This window comes from Monodon monoceros, unplaced genomic scaffold (assembly GCF_005190385.1).
Source record: "Monodon monoceros isolate NGI ecotype Baffin Bay Population unplaced genomic scaffold, NGI_Narwhal_1 Super_Scaffold_5, whole genome shotgun sequence".
NCBI lineage: Eukaryota > Metazoa > Chordata > Mammalia > Artiodactyla > Monodontidae > Monodon > Monodon monoceros.
This window is the reverse complement of record NW_021703782.1, coordinates 114383718-114399368: the sequence shown is the minus strand read 5'-3', so window position 1 is coordinate 114399368 and position 15651 is coordinate 114383718. Positions and strand designations below refer to the sequence as shown.

The 15651-nt window shown below is 64.0% G+C and overlaps 1 protein-coding gene across 2 annotated transcripts; it reads right to left on the bottom strand.

The window, feature by feature from the left end:
- Window positions 1-724: 724 nt before the first annotated feature.
- On the bottom strand, window positions 725-15415 carry EEF1D (eukaryotic translation elongation factor 1 delta). Of its 2 annotated transcripts, XM_029203831.1 has the most exons (10): window positions 11649-14976; window positions 11482-11496; window positions 7969-9050; window positions 5966-6086; window positions 5488-5559; window positions 1834-1933; window positions 1655-1755; window positions 1282-1500; window positions 946-1140; window positions 725-820 (listed from the first exon to the last, which is right to left on the bottom strand). In XM_029203831.1, exons 1-10 carry the CDS (start codon window positions 11682-11684, stop codon window positions 782-784), a joined length of 1980 nt encoding a protein of 659 aa, XP_029059664.1. In that variant the 5' UTR covers window positions 11685-14976; the 3' UTR covers window positions 725-781. The 2 variants fall into 2 exon arrangements, with proteins under 2 accessions (XP_029059664.1, XP_029059665.1); XM_029203832.1 differs by lacking the exons at window positions 7969-9050; window positions 11482-11496; window positions 11649-14976 and adding an exon at window positions 15131-15415.
- Window positions 15416-15651: the final 236 nt, after the last annotated feature.

The window sequence follows — 15651 nt, the reverse complement described above, 5'->3', positions numbered from 1 at the left end:
GCGGGCCCTTTGAGGCCACCAGCTCTGACCAGAGTAACCACAACCCACTCTTTCTCACCAGCCATGCTGGATCCAGGGCAAGAACCACTAGTGACACAAGTCCTGCCCAGACTGGGGCGGGGGGTGGGGGCCCAGGCAGGACAGTGGGCACAATTCCACAGGGCAGTGTGTCATGGGATCTGTCAAGGGCCCAGGTCTCCAGCAGGCAGCAGGGGCCTCGGGGCTAAGGGAAGAAGTCCAGCCTCCTTCCTAGAAATGGTCGGCTACCCGGCAGGGTTTTGAACAGGTCAGCCCCGATGGGGCACGTGACTGTAGTCACAACAGCAGGGCCAGGACGGCCGCTGGGGCCTCTTCCCTGGATAGTTCCGGACTGGCACTTCTGTACCCATGGGGACGGCTCAGCGAAAGGAAGCAGAATGGAGATGGTGGAAGACTGGGACGCCTCCCACAGTGAGGGAAACAATGTACACTGTTAGAGGTAGACCTGGACGTCCCACTTGCAACTGAGACGTGAGTGAGTCAGGGGAACAGGAGGGGCAGAGGGGTGGGTCACACGGCCACAGGAGGGCTGTGGAGAGACCCAGAATGGGGAGAAGGGCAGTGGCCACTGGTGCAGGAGCAGAGCGTGAGATGCCCACCCAGTGTGAGGCTGGGGGCCTGGCAGAGTGCGGCTCACTGAATGCACCCACCCGCAGGGCCCAAACCAGGACAGGAGCCAGAGGGCTGGAATCTCAGTCTTTATTGGCTGCAAGGCTTCACACGCTCAGGCCAGTGCCGGGGCTCAGATCTTGTTGAAAGCAGCAATGTCAACGCTTTGCACCTGTGGAGAGGGAGGCTGGTGGTCACACGGGGCCCTGTTTCCCAAAGGCCCAAGCGCCCATGTGCCTGGCCAGAGGCTCATTTGGACACCCCAGGCCCCTACCCTGTGTGGGCCCCCTCACTCACGTGCTCCTCGAACTTGGTGATCTCCTCTTCCAGGAGGTCCGTGCCCACCTTGTCGTCCTCCACCACACACTGGATCTGTAGCTTGTGGATGCCGTAGCCCACGGGCACCAGCTTGGAGCCCCCCCAGGTCAGCCCATCCAGCTGGATGGAGCGCACGCAGGCCTCCAGCTGGGCCATGTCCGTCTCGTCATCCCACTGGGGAGGAGAGGGGAGGAGGGCTGGGTCAGAGCCCGCTCCCGCCGTCAACACAGTCGAGTCTACTCCTGCCCTGCCCGGCGCTGATCCCTCCAGGACCACAGGGCACCGCGAGGGGAGGGTCAGAGGCGAGCCACTCACAGGCTTGACGTCCAGGAGGATGGAGGACTTGGCCACCAGGGCAGGCTTTGCGGCCTTCTTCTCGGCGTATCGCCGCAGCCTCTCCTCCCGCAGCCGGGCCGCCTCCCGGTCCTCCTCCTCGTCGCTGCCGAACAGGTCAATGTTGTCGTCCTCATCGTCCTCTGTGGCGGTGGCCACCTTCCCGGCGGGGGGCTCCACTTGGCGCATGGGAGACACGTGCTGCCACACAGGAGGGGAGACTGGGGCCCGTGCAGCCAGGACGCCAGGCCTCCAGCCCTCCACCGCTGCCTGGGCCACAGCCCACGTGGGGGCCGCCCGCGGCCTCCCGCTCCTCAGCGCCAGGTGTGGGTCCCTGGCGGGGAAGGGCCCTCACCTGGGTCTGCGGAGCTGTGGCCCGGTGGGTGGGTGAGCTCTTCTCTAGCGCGCTCAGCCGGGCCTCCAGCTGGGAGACAGCCTGCTGCAGATCCTGCACCACTGCGGGGGCAAAGGGGATGCTGGTCAGGCAGCAAGTGCTGGGGTGGGGCCCCCCGCCCGTCAGGCCCAGGGCCTCACCCCCTCGCAGGCTCTGGTTCTCCACTTCCAGGCTGGCAATCCGGATGACCAGCTCACTGTGGTCTCCGCCGGGCCCGCTGGAAGCCCCGGGGCCTGAGCTCTGCAAGGCAGGGGGAGAGGAAGGGCTCATACCCTAGCCTGCTCCTTGGGGTCCCCCCCATTCACAGCCATTCTGAAGCAGAGCCCTAAGCTGGATGAGAAGCCCATCAAGCCCCACGGGGTCCGCCGGCCATGCTCCACCCAGGCAAGGGGAGAGGAAGCCCTGCAAGCCTGAGGCCACAGTGGCAGCCTCAGCCCAGCACGTGACAGGAAGCAGGAGCCCAGGGTGGCCCTAACGTGGAGGCGGCGCAGAGCTGCGCCACGGCTGCCACTGCCTGCTGGGTGGGAGGAAGCAAAGGACTCAGCTCCAGGGGCAGCCAGACCCAGCAGCTCGGGAGGACCGGGCAACACAGCCTTGAGCTGGACACAGGAGGGGACAGCAGTGGGGGCAGCCACCCCGCAGCAGCCAGGGCCACACACCTGCCTGCCTTTGAAAGCTCTGGGTGACCCAGGGACCCTGGCCTGGCCACCAGCCTCCTCTGGCTCCTCCCTGACCGGGAGCCCCCGTCATCTGACCCAGGCGGCACTGCCCAGGGAGCTCAGGCCCGAGTTACACCCCAGGAGCCTGCACGCAGGCCGTTCAGCACCCCTACCCCCCACTGCAGTGGCTCCAAGGGTGGGGCTCAGTGCACCTTGCCCTTGCCAGAGGGCTGCTGGCCCCCTCCAACGTCCAGTCAAGATAAAGGCCTGGGGCCCACCCACCAAGCAGCCACAGGGAAGCCATACGGGTGGCCTCCTCCCCTGGTCTGCACACCCCCAGGGCACTACCAAGGTGAAGGTCTCCAGAGAGGACAGGCTGACACATGCCTGGCTCCCTGCCCTGGGACCAATGGGCAGTGCTAAGCTGACACCGTCTCCTAGACCCACCAGCTCCCACTACACAGAACTCCCAGCAGAGCTGGCCAAGTGGCACTGCGTGGCTGCAGAAGGAGCACTGACCAGCCCCCAGGACCAGAGTGGGCTCTGCTCACGCCACCGCCCTCCTCAGATCAACCCAAGTGTCCACCCCAACCTCCTACTCTGGCTAGTAAATGGCAGCCCCATCCACCCACAGCTGACCACCCCTGCCGAGTCTCGGCCACCACCACCTGGCACGTGACCTCCTCTCCAACCTACTTCCCACGGCTCAGCTCCCAGGACCATTCCCACTAAGAAGGCCCAACGGCTTCCGTAGCACAGGGATGAGATCCAGGACCAGCTGCTCCCCACGAAGCCGCGCCAGCCCCCACCAACCTGCACTCTCGGGCCCCGCCCCCTCTCAGCAGGCTTCCCCAAGGCCGTCTTTCCCGGTTGATCTGCGCCCGCTAAGCAAATGAACCAGGTCCCGGTGCCTCAGGCAGGCTGGAACCTCAAGCCTTTGCCCTGCTGTGCCTGCTGCCTGGCCCCGGGGACCTCCCGACACAGGCCCGGCACCACCACCAAGTGAGGACCAACTGTGGACGGGTCCCGAGGCTGCAGGCTCCGGGCGGGCAAGGCCCCACCTGCTGCAAGGCCAAGACAAAGTGGCAGGGGAGAGACCAGGCTGTTGGGGGCCATGGGGTCACCACCGCTCGGCCCAGAAAGCACCAGGCCACTCCACGGTGTCTAGGCCCTGGGCCCACCCTGCCCACCCGGACTGAGAAGGAAGCCAGGGCGCTCAGTGAGGCAGGCCCAGGCCACCCAGTCCAGTCTGAGCTCCCAACAGCAGGCCGCAGGCAGCCACCTGGTGGCCTCGGGGGCGGTGCCATACCAAGGTTCCGAATCCAGAAGCCTCCATCCCGGCCTCCAGCCCTGTGCCTGGCACCACGCGCAGTCCCCAGGAACCTCTGGAATCCCAGTGTCTGCTGAGCCCCACTCTACCCAAACCCAAGCATGGGGCTGGGCCATAGCACCCTTCCCGGGGCCGCCAGCAGCTGAGTGACGTTCCTCTGAAGTTCACGTGGAAGCCCCTGCCGCCAAGGCCTCAAAGTGGGAGGTTATTTGAAAATGGGGTCTTCACACTGGTAAGCAGTCACATTGACTAATATAATAGGCTGGTCCTGATCCAATGACCGGTGTCCTCGTGTGGAAAAATTTGGACACAGAGAGAAAACACAGGAAGAAAACAGCCATCTACCAAAGAGAAACCGACCCCACCCACACCCTGATCCTGGACTTTGAACCTCCTGATCGTCACAAGATGAATTTCTGTTGTTTCGGTCACCTGGTCGGTGCTGCTTCATTATTACAGCAGCCTAAGCAGACCAGTCCCCGAGCCCTAACAGCTGCCCCGGTGAACTCCCTGAAGACCGGGACCCCGGAGCTGACCCCAACAGCCAGGGCCCTGAGGCCCGGTGGGGGAAGAGTTCTAACAGCCCAAGAACCTCCAGGGCCGCAGCCCCAGAGCTGCTGAGCCCCTGGCTGCAGCCTTCTGAGCACTGGAGCCCGACATGCCTGGCCTGAGTGCGAAGACCTTGCGCCACCTCGATCCCGTGGCTGCCTGGCCTGAACTTGCTCAGGCAAGCAGAGGGTGGCAGTTGGGATTTGGGGTTAATGGGCAGAAGGCAAGGCAGGAGCATGTGGGGGCCAAGTATAAAGCAGGGCCTGCTGGGCAGACAGTGGTGGCAACGCTTCCTGGGGGACACCCACCCAGGGCCGCCCAGCTGATGGCCAGGAGCCAGTATATCCGAGCCAGCTGTGGCAGGCAGGAAGTTCCCAAATATGTCCCCAACCCTGTAAAAAGATGACCTCACGTGGCCAAAGGGACTTTGCAGATGTGACGAGGTTGAGGATCTGGACGTGGGGAGGTTACCCTGGATGACCCAGGTGGGCCCAGTGTCATCGCAAAGGTCCACATAAGAGAAAAGCAGGAGAGAGAAAGAAACGTGACAGAAATAGATGTCAAAGCTCGTGACGCTGCTGGCTAGAAGCCATAGGCCGAGGAATGTGGGCAGCTTTCTGAAAGGTAGAAAAAGCGAGAAAATGGATTCTCTCCTGGAGTCTCCAGAAGGAACACAGCTCTGCTGACACTTGGCCCTCGAGGCTGGGACACCACTCTGTAGCCCAGACAATCCTCTGAGAAGGAAGGTGGAGCAGCAGGACTGCCACTCCGAGGGACACACTCCCCGGCCAGGCCAGGGACACACTGGACATGACCGTTTCCCTCTCCTGATCTCACGTGGGACCTTGAGCCCGAGCTGGGCTGCAGGGCCCCTCCTGGGCCTCAAATTCAAGATGGTGGTGACTCTATGACTTGGGACTCGGCACACCCTGTGAACCCATCTCTCCGAGGAGGGCCACGCCTAAGAGGGAAGGGAGGAAGCGCAGCACGCGCCAGCCCCTCACACTCTCAGAGCAGGGAGCGAGCAGGAAGGAAAAGGCCTCAGGCCTGGTACCACAGGAGCAGCCGTGGCAAGGCGGGGAGTCCCGGGTGACCGCCAGCAAGCCCAGCAAGGACGCGAGAGGAAGGATGTCTCCTCTGGCCGTGTGGGAACACAGCGCTGCACGCCGCACCCTGACTTTGCTCCAAGGGGCGACGTCATCAGCAGCACCGGGGGAAGCGCTGGGCACGCCGTTTGCCACGAGGGCGGTACTCACCCCGGCCAGGGACTTCTGGATGTTTTCTCTGGCTCTCGCGATGTCACGGAGGATCACGCTGGCGCCGTTCTCCTGCAGATGGTGCAGAAAGAACAACGCTTTCATTAAAAAAAAAAAAAAAAAAAAATTAAAAAGGCAGTCTCCTGTGGAGAGAGCAGGAAAGCCCTGCACAAAACAAAAGCTCACGGGCCTGAGGACGGAAGAGGATGGAGTCCTGTGGCCCTGACGACAGGGCCTGAGGCGCACGTGGCCTGCAAGCCCAGCCGGGCCACGTGTCGCAGGTCCTGATGGGCACCTAGAGACGCTGGGAGCGCCCTGCCCACATGTGACACGAGAGCAGCTCCAGCTCCTCGGGAGCCAGCCAGCCGCCCTCCGAAGACCCAACCCCAGCACCTGCAGCAGGGCCACCTGGGCCCAACGTGCGTGTCCCGCTGTGCTGGCACAGACACCCCGAGACCCCACGCGCAGCAGCCCCTACCTGGCGTGAGGAGCCGGCCACGGGCCCGTTCATCTGCTCGTAGAATTTCCTTTCTGCATCGTCATATTTGAACTTGTCAAACCAGATCTTCTCGTGCACTAGAAAGTTTGTGGCCATTTTCCTGTTGAGAGGGGAGGAGAGACTAAGACAGCCTGGCCAGGAGGAGGGGGCACCTCCTCGCAGACCCCAGGGCTAGCTTGCACAAGCGCCCCTTCCAACAGCCCGGACCCCGAGGGTACAGGGCAGGCCGTCCCGGTCCTTGGGTAACAAGGGCTCCAGGGCCCAGGGCAGAGCACCAGAGGTTCTCAGCATGGACCACAGCGAGCCTGCAAGCCCCTCCCCCACACCACGTGGGCTTCCTTCAGTGCTAAGGTGGGTGGTCCCCAGGCCAGTCCCCAAGACCAGTGGCTCTCAAAGCATGGCCAGGAACCTCTGGGGGTCCCCAAGGTCCTCCCCTTTCCAATCACACAACTGTTCAAGGCTGGATTTGTCGGACAATATACACCAACAGATAACGCACAAGCAGGTGTAAGAATCCAGCTGCCTCCTATTAAGCCAGACACAAGACTTGCAAAAATGTAAAACAAGGCCACTTAGTTCACTGACCTTTTTTGTTACAGAAAAGTTATTTCTTGCATAAACGTCATTAACGTGTAACAAGCTTGTTATTATTTTTCAACAAATAAGTGCTTCTGCATTTAATTACTAATATAGGAAAAACTAATAAACAAAACAAAAGCTCTCTTAGCATCACGAGACCAGCAAGTTTGAGAACTGCTGCTCTAGACCAGGGCCTGGCAAACGCCGGCCTGTGAGCCAGATCCCGCCACTGTCCGTTTTTGCAAATCGCTGTATTGGCACGTCTGCAGCCTGCTGCTTTCCCACCACTCGGCAAGGCGGGGGAGCTGCCACGGACCTGGGCCCAGAGCCCGAATTCTCACAGACGACAAAGTCTGCTGACTCAGAACCGCCCTGTCCCTCACCAAGTGCAACAGAAAAGGACCCAACCTCACCAATTCTCTTTGCTGAGGATCCCAGGCCATCACTGGACCTCACCAAGTGTACCCCCGTGACAAAGGAGGTTGAGCCCTGTGACTCTCTTCCACCCCAGCTCGAAGAGGCATCACTGAACAGTTTCAGTTCCACGCCACCCCGCACGCACACGTACTGCCTGATGGGGAACGCCCCCCTCCCCCCGGCAGTGGGCCCCACACCCTGCCCCTCGCACCGAGGCCAGGATCCCGTCAAAGCAGCACATCCAACCCCACCGAGGAGCCGAGGGGCTCCTGCCGGGAGTCTGGGGTCCAGGGAGGCCCCTCCACGCCCCCTCTGGCCCGGCCTGCGGCCCAGGGCCTCTCCCCACTGGGGGGCCCCCAGTCTGCCCTGAGTCCAACGGTCTCTGCCCTCCTGCCTGAGCCCAGTGGGCTAAGGGATCCCTTCCATGGCCAGGCTCTGGCCTCCAGCGACCAGTTGGCACTGCATAAACCGCTCTGGGGGCCAGACCCCTGGGTCCACAGGCTGAAGGCAAGTTGGCCTCATCCAGTGGGTGTCTTCCAGACTCAGGCCGCTGGACCGGCCGCGTGCTAGAGCACCTGAGACGCCCACCTCACCTCAGGTGGTTCTGGACAAGGAGATGAGGGAGACAGCAGGATGGGTCGGCAAGCGGCCCAGTGGGGCTTGGGGGCCAGGAGCCTTCATCGCTCCCCTGTCCCATGAGTCAGGGGAGAAGCTGGAAGTTGCCTGGCCAAAGGGGAAACCCTGCGCAAGACAGATTCAGGCCCACGTGGACCCCTTCCCTCCACCAACTTGGTGGGGGTGACCCCAGAGGCTGCAATGCCCCAGGGGCAGATAGCTATCCCTGCCCGACCCGAGCCAGCTTCCAACTCAGCCGGTCCAGGAGTCTTGGGAGGAGCCCCGCCAGGGTGGGGGCAGGGAAGGGAGCACGCCGGCCACCCAGCCCGGCCCGGGGAAGCCCAGGCACCCGCCCGGCACGTTTTCCCTACTTGGGTCTCAGGCTGGACATGGAAGGGCCAGACCAGGCGCTGGGTCGGTGAGCCAGGGACGGAGCTTCAAGGCGCCAGGCCATGCGCAGGGCCTCGGCGGCGTGGTGGCGGCACTCCGCGCGGTCGTAGGCCGGCTTGCTGAGCCAGGGGGCCTCGGCATCCTTGTGCAGGAAGTACCGGTAGGGCAGGGCAGAGGAGGCCTCCCCGTCCCCCCGCCGCGGCCCGAGCCGCCGGCTTCCCATGGCGCTGCGGCCCCGCCGGTCTCTGCGGCCGCGCCGGGCGCCCTCAGCCTGACTGGCTCGCTCCTGCAAGCGCACCTTCCCAGGGGGGTGGCCGTCAAACAGGGCCTCGTAGAAGACCCTCTCGGCCGCGTCGTAGCGGGGCTTCTCCAGCCACACTTCCCGCACCAGTGCCTGCAGGCTGCCCAGTGGGGGCTGGCCGTTGGCTGGCGGGCTGGGCTGGCGGAGGAGGTGCAGGTCGGGGGCGGCCGCCCACTGGCCCGTGTCGGGAGCCCCCTGCCCGCCGCTCCCCTCCGCAGCCAGCAGCAAGGCCTGAGACCACTCCACGAACGCCCGCTCAGCCTGGTCAAAGGAAGACTTGTTGACCCAGACGCCCCAGGTCACGTGGTGGCAGGCCACCTGGCTTCCGAGGGCGCAGAGGGCCCCAGGGGCCAGGGCGGGAGGCCGGGCTGCCTGGGCGGCCGCATCTGCCAGCCTCTGGCGGTATGAGCTCTCCGCCTGGTCAAAAAGCGGCTTGTCCAGCCAGACGTGGTCGGCTGAGAGGCCCACGAGGGCCAGGTCCCCCTGGCTGAGCCAGCCCCTCGGGGAGCACTTCCTCGGCTTCTGCAACGGCTTCTTCCCATTGTGGCTCTTCCCGGGCTCGCTGCTGCCGTTGCCGTTGGGGGCACCCGCCTCCTCGGCCTCATCCTCCCGGCCCGGCCCGTTCACTGCCAGTGCCTCGGCTGGGAGCTGCTGGGCGGCGGCTCTCATGGCCTCTTGCTCATAGAAGCGCCGCTCGGCTTCCCCGTACTTCTGCTTGTCTTCCCAGACCGTCTCCAGGGCACAGGAGGCCTTCCCGCTCATCTTCCATGCAGCGTTAAAAAGCAAGCACAAAGGGCAGTTGAAACACCGCGGGCCGTGGGCAGACGGCACCCCCGCCCCTCCCTGCTCGGCCACCCGGATGGGGTGCCCCGGGGCAGCATGCACGGGGAGCTGGGGAAGCAGTAAACACGCACGAGCACATAATGCGTGGTGTGTTTGCACGTGTGTATCCTCCTAACCGCAAAACTTGCCTTTTCTCATCCAACATGCACCCAGGCTCTCCAAGGGGGCCCAGAGAACACTTTCCAAACCTCTTTGGCTACAGAAACCTCTTCGGTGAACCCCAAGAACAGCGGCCAAATACACACAGGACGCGCTCAGCTAATTCAACTTTTACGTCAACAGCAAATGAGTTTCAGAACAAGTGTGTCCCGTGAAACATTAGAGACTCACTTATTCTGAAAAGTTAACCGCTGTTCACCTGAAACTTTAACTGGACGTCCTGTGTTTTTGCTAAGCCTGGCCACCTCCCTGAGGCACTCGGGCTTCTGTTTTATAGAAATGCACTTGGTGGTCTCAGAGGACGGCCCCGCTCCTGGCACATTCTGCCTGATCTGAGTCCCCCACCTGCACGGCCACACCGCCATCCTGAGCACTGCATGTTCCAAGGGAAGCTAGAAGATCTTAGCCAAGGGGCACCTGGGAACAGAGGGTGGAGCACCCACCCCTGCGAGGCCACATCAGGGGAGATGCCAGGGAGTGAGTGTCTAAAAGGGAAGGAAGCCAGTGGCTCTGGCAGTTAAGAATCAGGTTCCTTGGTCAGCGGCCGATGCCTCCTGACCAGGAGACAATCAACTCACACCCGTGGGTGCACCTAAACTAAAGGAACCACGTGGGAACCTCCGAGTCCTGTCCTAGGACGCGAGATCCTCCCTGCACTCCAGCGCCTTTTGGTGTAAGGGGCTCCACACACCTGCCACTGTGGCTACTGGATAAGCCTCTGTCCAGAAGCCTGAGCTCAGAGTAGCCCTCGTCACCTGCTGCCCCCGTGCAAGGCTGCTGGGCCACAGGGTGTGCGCAAACAGCCACGAGGCGATGGCCTCGGCCCTGCCGCTGGCACAGGGCCCCCCATTCTGCTCCCGGGCATGGTGCCCCGTAAAGGCTAGCCCCATTGCTGGGCAGCCCAGAATGCTACAGCAGACCCTATTCAGCAGAACCAAGGGGCCTGGGCCACCGCAGCCTCCGGCTAGAAGCAGCTCAAGCCCAGAAAGCCCTGGAGGCCAGTCTGCTCTTAGGGTGCACCTAGGGGTCCCCGAGCTCACACCTGGCTGGCCTGTTCTAGAGGACGGCCTTGACTAGCACAGGGACTCCTCCCCTGAGACCCTACTCTGGACCCTGTGCCCGCCCAGAAGCAGAAGCACCAGGCCGACTGCCTGGGGCTACGCAGCTTGCTCTCAGGATGGCCCCAGTGTCTCCTGCTGCTGCGAGGTCACCTGGTGAAGCCTAAGCGAGGGCAGACCTGCTGGGCCCTCACCCAGGGAGGAGGCCCCCCGAGGGGGCAGACTTCCACCCCGGGACAGCAAACCCTTCCTGCCACTCACCGCAGGGTCTACAGCCCCCCGACCAAAACCAAAACCCAATTCCAATCACCCCGGGACGTGTGGGCCAAGTCCCGACCGATCTGGGACTTCAGGGAGACTCCCCTTTGTGCTGAGGGGCTCGCAGGGGTCTCTCACAGCACCCGATGCAGGGGCGGAGGCCCAGGCTCAGAAAGGTCCCTGGCCACCCCCTCGAGCCTCCCTCCCCGGGGCCAGCAGCACTTACCAAGGCCAGGCTGACTGCAGAGGCAGTGCTGGGGGGCGGGAGCCCATGCCCAGGAGGCGGGGCACTGTGACATCACTCACTGTAACCGAGGGCTGCAGGCCTACCAGGCTGGGCTTGTCTGCCCTCTGACCTCTCTGGCGGACCCTCACCAAAGGAGCGCAGCGCGGGTCAGGGCTGGTCTGGCCCCTTCAGCCCTGCCCACCAGGCTGACCCCCCAGTGCGGAAGCCCTACGTGAACCTAGTGGCCTAAACGCTGTCCTCGGCTCCTGACATCAAACCAGGCTCTGCTCAGAGCTCTAAGGGTCACAGTTTGGGGGAGGGGAGGCCCCATCTCAAGATGCCCGTGAGCAAGGGACAGGGCCTGAGACCAGGGGCTGGCTGGGGCGGCGGCACCCTGCCCTGCCCAGAGGTGTGGAAGGTGCACGCCAGTCCTGACCTGCTCACGGGGTGCCCACCCTACTGCCGGGGCAGGAACTGGCTCAGCCCAGGAAGGTGCTGAGGCCACACCCAACAGGTCCAGACAAGGAAACCGAGGCCGGCAGCCTGGCCCCAGAGGTGTCAGGACTCGCCGGGCATGGTGAGGGCTGGGCTGGGGGTCCCCTGGCTCAGGTGAAGGGGACACAGGAGCCTGGGATGGGCGAGTACTTACTTTCACTTTGATCTCCTAGGACAGCATGAAGAGAAAGCAGCAGAGTTAGAGGCAGTCAGACAGGGCGGCCCGAGCAGGCTGGGGGGCCTTCTCAGAAGCTGCTCGGTGAGGCGGCGTGGAGGCGAGTTTGCTGGGGAACAAAGGCGAGCACCGGAGCCAAGACCCACCACCAAAATCCCAGGGGGCGGCCGCTGCTCCTTCATCACGCGAAATGCACAGATGCTGGGGTTCCTGGGGTTCCTGTCAGCCGGAGCCAGGCAGCCCTGGGAGGCCCCATCCGAGCTCCTCGCTGAGCTGAGCCAACCTGGGGAGGTGGGCCAGCACCTCGAGTACCCCGCTGCCCACGTGGATCAGTGCTGGGTGGGCTCTCCCCAGCCCCGCACCGCCACTGGGTCCAGACCGCTGGACCAGGTGTAGGACGACAAGGACCTGGCTGAAGGTCTTGGCAGCCACCCAGCCCCAGTGCCCACGCCGGACAGGCCTCTCCCTCAGCAGGGCCACTATGGGGGCGAGAGGCCAGGTGGGCAGGGTGTGCCGTCCCCGCAGGCCAGCACCGAAGGGTGCACAAGAGGACAGACGGGGTGCCCGGCCCTGAATCCACAAGAGGTGGCACCAAGGGGCTGAGGACCCAGTCAGCCCTGCCACCTAGGCCCCTGGCCTCCCCTGTCTACCCCACACCACGGCGAGCGCGCCAGCATCAAGTCACCCCAGGACAGGGTGCACGAGGTGTCCTGCGAGGCAAACAGAGAGGCTAGCAGGCAGGAGACAGGCGTGCACGGAGGTCCCAGGCAAGCTCTCCGCAGACACCCACCATAGGGGCTTCGTGTGGCAAGGCTCTGGCGGGAGGAGGACTCCCAAGAGACACCACACAGGAGCGCTGTCACCTGGGGAGTTGACCACAGACAGCTGAGGGCTGCCTGGTAAAGCCAGTGCCAGGATGGGGCCAAGAGCACCCCCAGGGCTGCTGAAGGATGAGGCCCCAGGACAGCCGGCACAGCCCCCGACGTCAGAGGCAGGGGCCCACCTCTCCCAGTAGAAGAACCACTCTGAGTCTGAACACTTTCCCACGAGGATGCCACCAGGGAAGCACAGAACTCTCGGCTAGGGGCCGGGCGTCCTACAGGAGCAGTTGGGGCTCCACCGCCCCCCCCCTGCCCCCCGCAACACTGGAGCACACAGGGAGCAGAGCCAGGACGCAGAGGAAGCGGTCCCACCCTGTACTCCTCACCTGCAGGGCCAAGAGCAAGCCTCCTGCCACTAAGGACCAGCCCTGCGGCATAAAGCATGTCAAGACCACTCCCATAAGAGGGGGCACTGAGGCGTGGGAGGCCCTGGAGGGATCACGGCCCACCCAGCCACCAGGATCTGGGGCGAAGGCAGCGGGCAGCTCTTCCTCTGCAACTCCCCCAGCCCAGCGCCAGGGCGAATCAGCACTCCTGGCTGTGCTGAGGGACTCTGGGGGCTGCGGAGTCCTTCTCAGCCTCTGCCCAGCTGGGAGGGCAGTTCTTGCAGTACCAGTACAGGGAACCTGGCAGCACTCCCTGACCAGGATACTCCTGGCTGGAGGATCCTGAAGGTGAGGACATGGCCTGGCAGAGCCGTGCCCACCAATCTGCCAAGAGGTCCCCGTGAGGCTGGGTGAATGGGGAAGGTTTCTGGGAGGGGTGAGGGTTGCCCCCTCCCCCAGCTCCATCCTCCACACCTCGTTCTCATCCTCCAAACAGTCTCAGGTAACCAGGTGCCCATGTGACCCCATCGCAGTCACACACAGGCAGGGGCTCCCAGGTCATCCACCCAGAGGTCACAGCTCTCTGACCCCCTTCCACAGGAAGTGGGAATCGGTGTGCGGTGTGGGGAGATGGGGCCCCTGGCTGGCGCGGCCTGGACCAGTGCTGCACAACAGAGCTTCCACGCGTGCAGTGTCCAAGAGAACGCGGCGAGCACTCAGCACGCTTCAGCCGATGAGAACAAGCCAGTAGTGGGGCAACTGCACGAGAGTGCTGCCCTCTGATTTTCTTTAGAGGCGAACTCCACAGCCCCCAATTCCTACTCAGAAGCTTCCCCACCTCTGACTCCTGGACAGTCCAGCCCCACTCAAAAATGCCAACCTGTCCTGCTGGCGTGGAGGGGGCCCCTGCCAGCTGCATGACATTTGTGCTACAATGCCATGGCCGTTGGTTCTATTTCTATCCCAGTCTGTGGTGCCCTGGTCTATCTACCCTGACCGCCAGGTGCCTGTGCCCCCTTCCCTAGGGCGGCTCCAGCACTGCACGCGCCTCCTCAACCATTCTGGGTACACTTGACACCTCACACAGCTGGGAGCCGGGAGTGGGGTAGACTGAGGCTCCGGGTCGGTGAGGTGAGAATCTGGGACTCCGTGTCTCATTCTGACGCCTGTCCTTCACACAAATGTCACACTGCCCCCCACTTCAAATTCACACGTGCCATCTTCAAATAGGGACACAGGGCCAGGGCTCATGCCAGCATTTCCTGCCTGCAGCCCTTGAAAAGCTGACACCAGAGCGCGACGCACTGGGGACGTTCTTGGTGGCCGCCTATTTAGGATCACCTTCAAGAAACCTTCATTCACAAAAACACTGGTCAAGCGTGTTTGCCCCCCAGGCTCCTCTAGGGGAAGGCACAGCAGTGGCGCTCCAAGGTGAGGAGATGGAGAGCTGCAGGGCACCCCGGCACTGGCACAGGGCCCAGGCCTGACTGCCCCGCAGAGGCGGCACAGGGCACCTGCTCCTCGGAGTCTGTGTGCCAAGCTTTCTCAGGGAACCCCTACGTCTGGAGCTGAGCACGGCGGTGGGGCTCAACCCACTTATGGTTGAGGGCTCCCTAGGAGCTAGGGGTGTCAGAGCTGCTTCTGAGGCAAGACCGGGTCCTTCCCCGACCCAGGCCAGGCCTACTCCCTCACCAGTTACTTGCCAGGGTCAATCTGCTCTCGCGACAAGCAGGGACCACCCCAAAGTCCAGCCACACAAACAGCTCTCTTGCTCCAGGGTGGCCCTTCACTCTGAAAACCCTGTCATGCTGGTCCCCGCCCCATGCCACCCCCCTGGCTCCAGGACAAGGCTTTCCCTTCTTCGTTCCACTGAAAGTGCCCACTTTTCAGGAAGGTATCCTCCTCCCCTTCAGAGAGTGGCTTCGACATCGCCTCCTGCCCGGATCACCTTATCCAAATCCAGATCCTCCATCCCTCTCAGAGAACGCTGTATTTCAGTCACCCAGCAATCACATCCTTATTCTTCCCCGAGTTCATTGAGCTCTCCAGGCTCCACGAAGACTGGGTCCGTGCCCGTCCCTCAAGCCCAGAACCGACATGAAGTAGGTGTTCCACAAACGTCGACAAAGAAACGGGGGGACTACAGGCCCAGGTCACAGGTGGGCAGACATCCTTGTCACCCACCGGGGCGGAGACCAGCGCGGCCCCGACATTCCCGCAGCCGCCCTCCCGCCGGGGCGCAGGGGTCCGGCCGGCACATGGCCCGCGGGCTCCGCCCCTCTGCGCGGCCGCGAGCCCGCACCCGGCCCCGCGCCCCGGAGCCGGCCTGCCGGCGGCTCTCCAACCAAGTCCCTGCCGGCGCAGCGCGGGCCGTCCCTTCCCCGGGCCCCAGGGCCTGGCGGCGCAACCCTAAGTACTCACACGCCAGCCAAGAACGCGGCGACCAACGTTGAGGGCTCGGCGGCGCGCGACGGCAAAGAAAAGGGAGGGCCGCGCTGGCCGCGCACGGGAAGTGAAGCAACGGGCTCTACCACGCGCCGGGACGCGGGGGACGCGGCCCGCGCGCACGGCCCGCTGCGCTGCCTGGGCCTTCCGCGCGACTTTCCCCGCGGGTGGACAGAAGACAGTGGGAGACCCCCGCGGGGCTCGCCCTTTCCCGGAGGAGCTGGCGCAACCCGCCGGGCACAGGGCCGCCGGCTCCCGCCCCCCTCCGCTGCAGCTCCGGTGGACTCGGCGGGCCCGGGCGGAGCAGACCGGCCGGCACGTGCCGGGTGACGTGCAGCGCGGGGGTGGGGCCGCGCGGGGCCAACGCGCCTGCGCGCGCCGAGCGGGCGAGACAAAGGGGAGGGCCCGGCCGGTCCCGCCCCCAGCGCCCGCCCAGCGCGGCCGGCCGGGCGGGCGTATGGCCCCGGTTCCCGCGCCCCCGCTGCCGCCGCAGCCGC

Bases quoted from the DNA above. Each gene is read 5' to 3' on its own strand.
- EEF1D (XM_029203831.1), bottom strand. From the start codon at position 11,684: ATGAAGGAGCAGCGGCCGCCCCCTGGGATTTTGGTG. The intron at 1,934-5,487 runs GTGAGTACCGCC...CCTGCCTTGCAG, and splicing joins TCCAGAAGTCCCTGGCCGGG to AGCTCAGGCCCCGGGGCTTC. The intron at 821-945 runs GTGAGTGAGGGG...CCCTCTCCACAG, and splicing joins TCACCAAGTTCGAGGAGCAC to GTGCAAAGCGTTGACATTGC.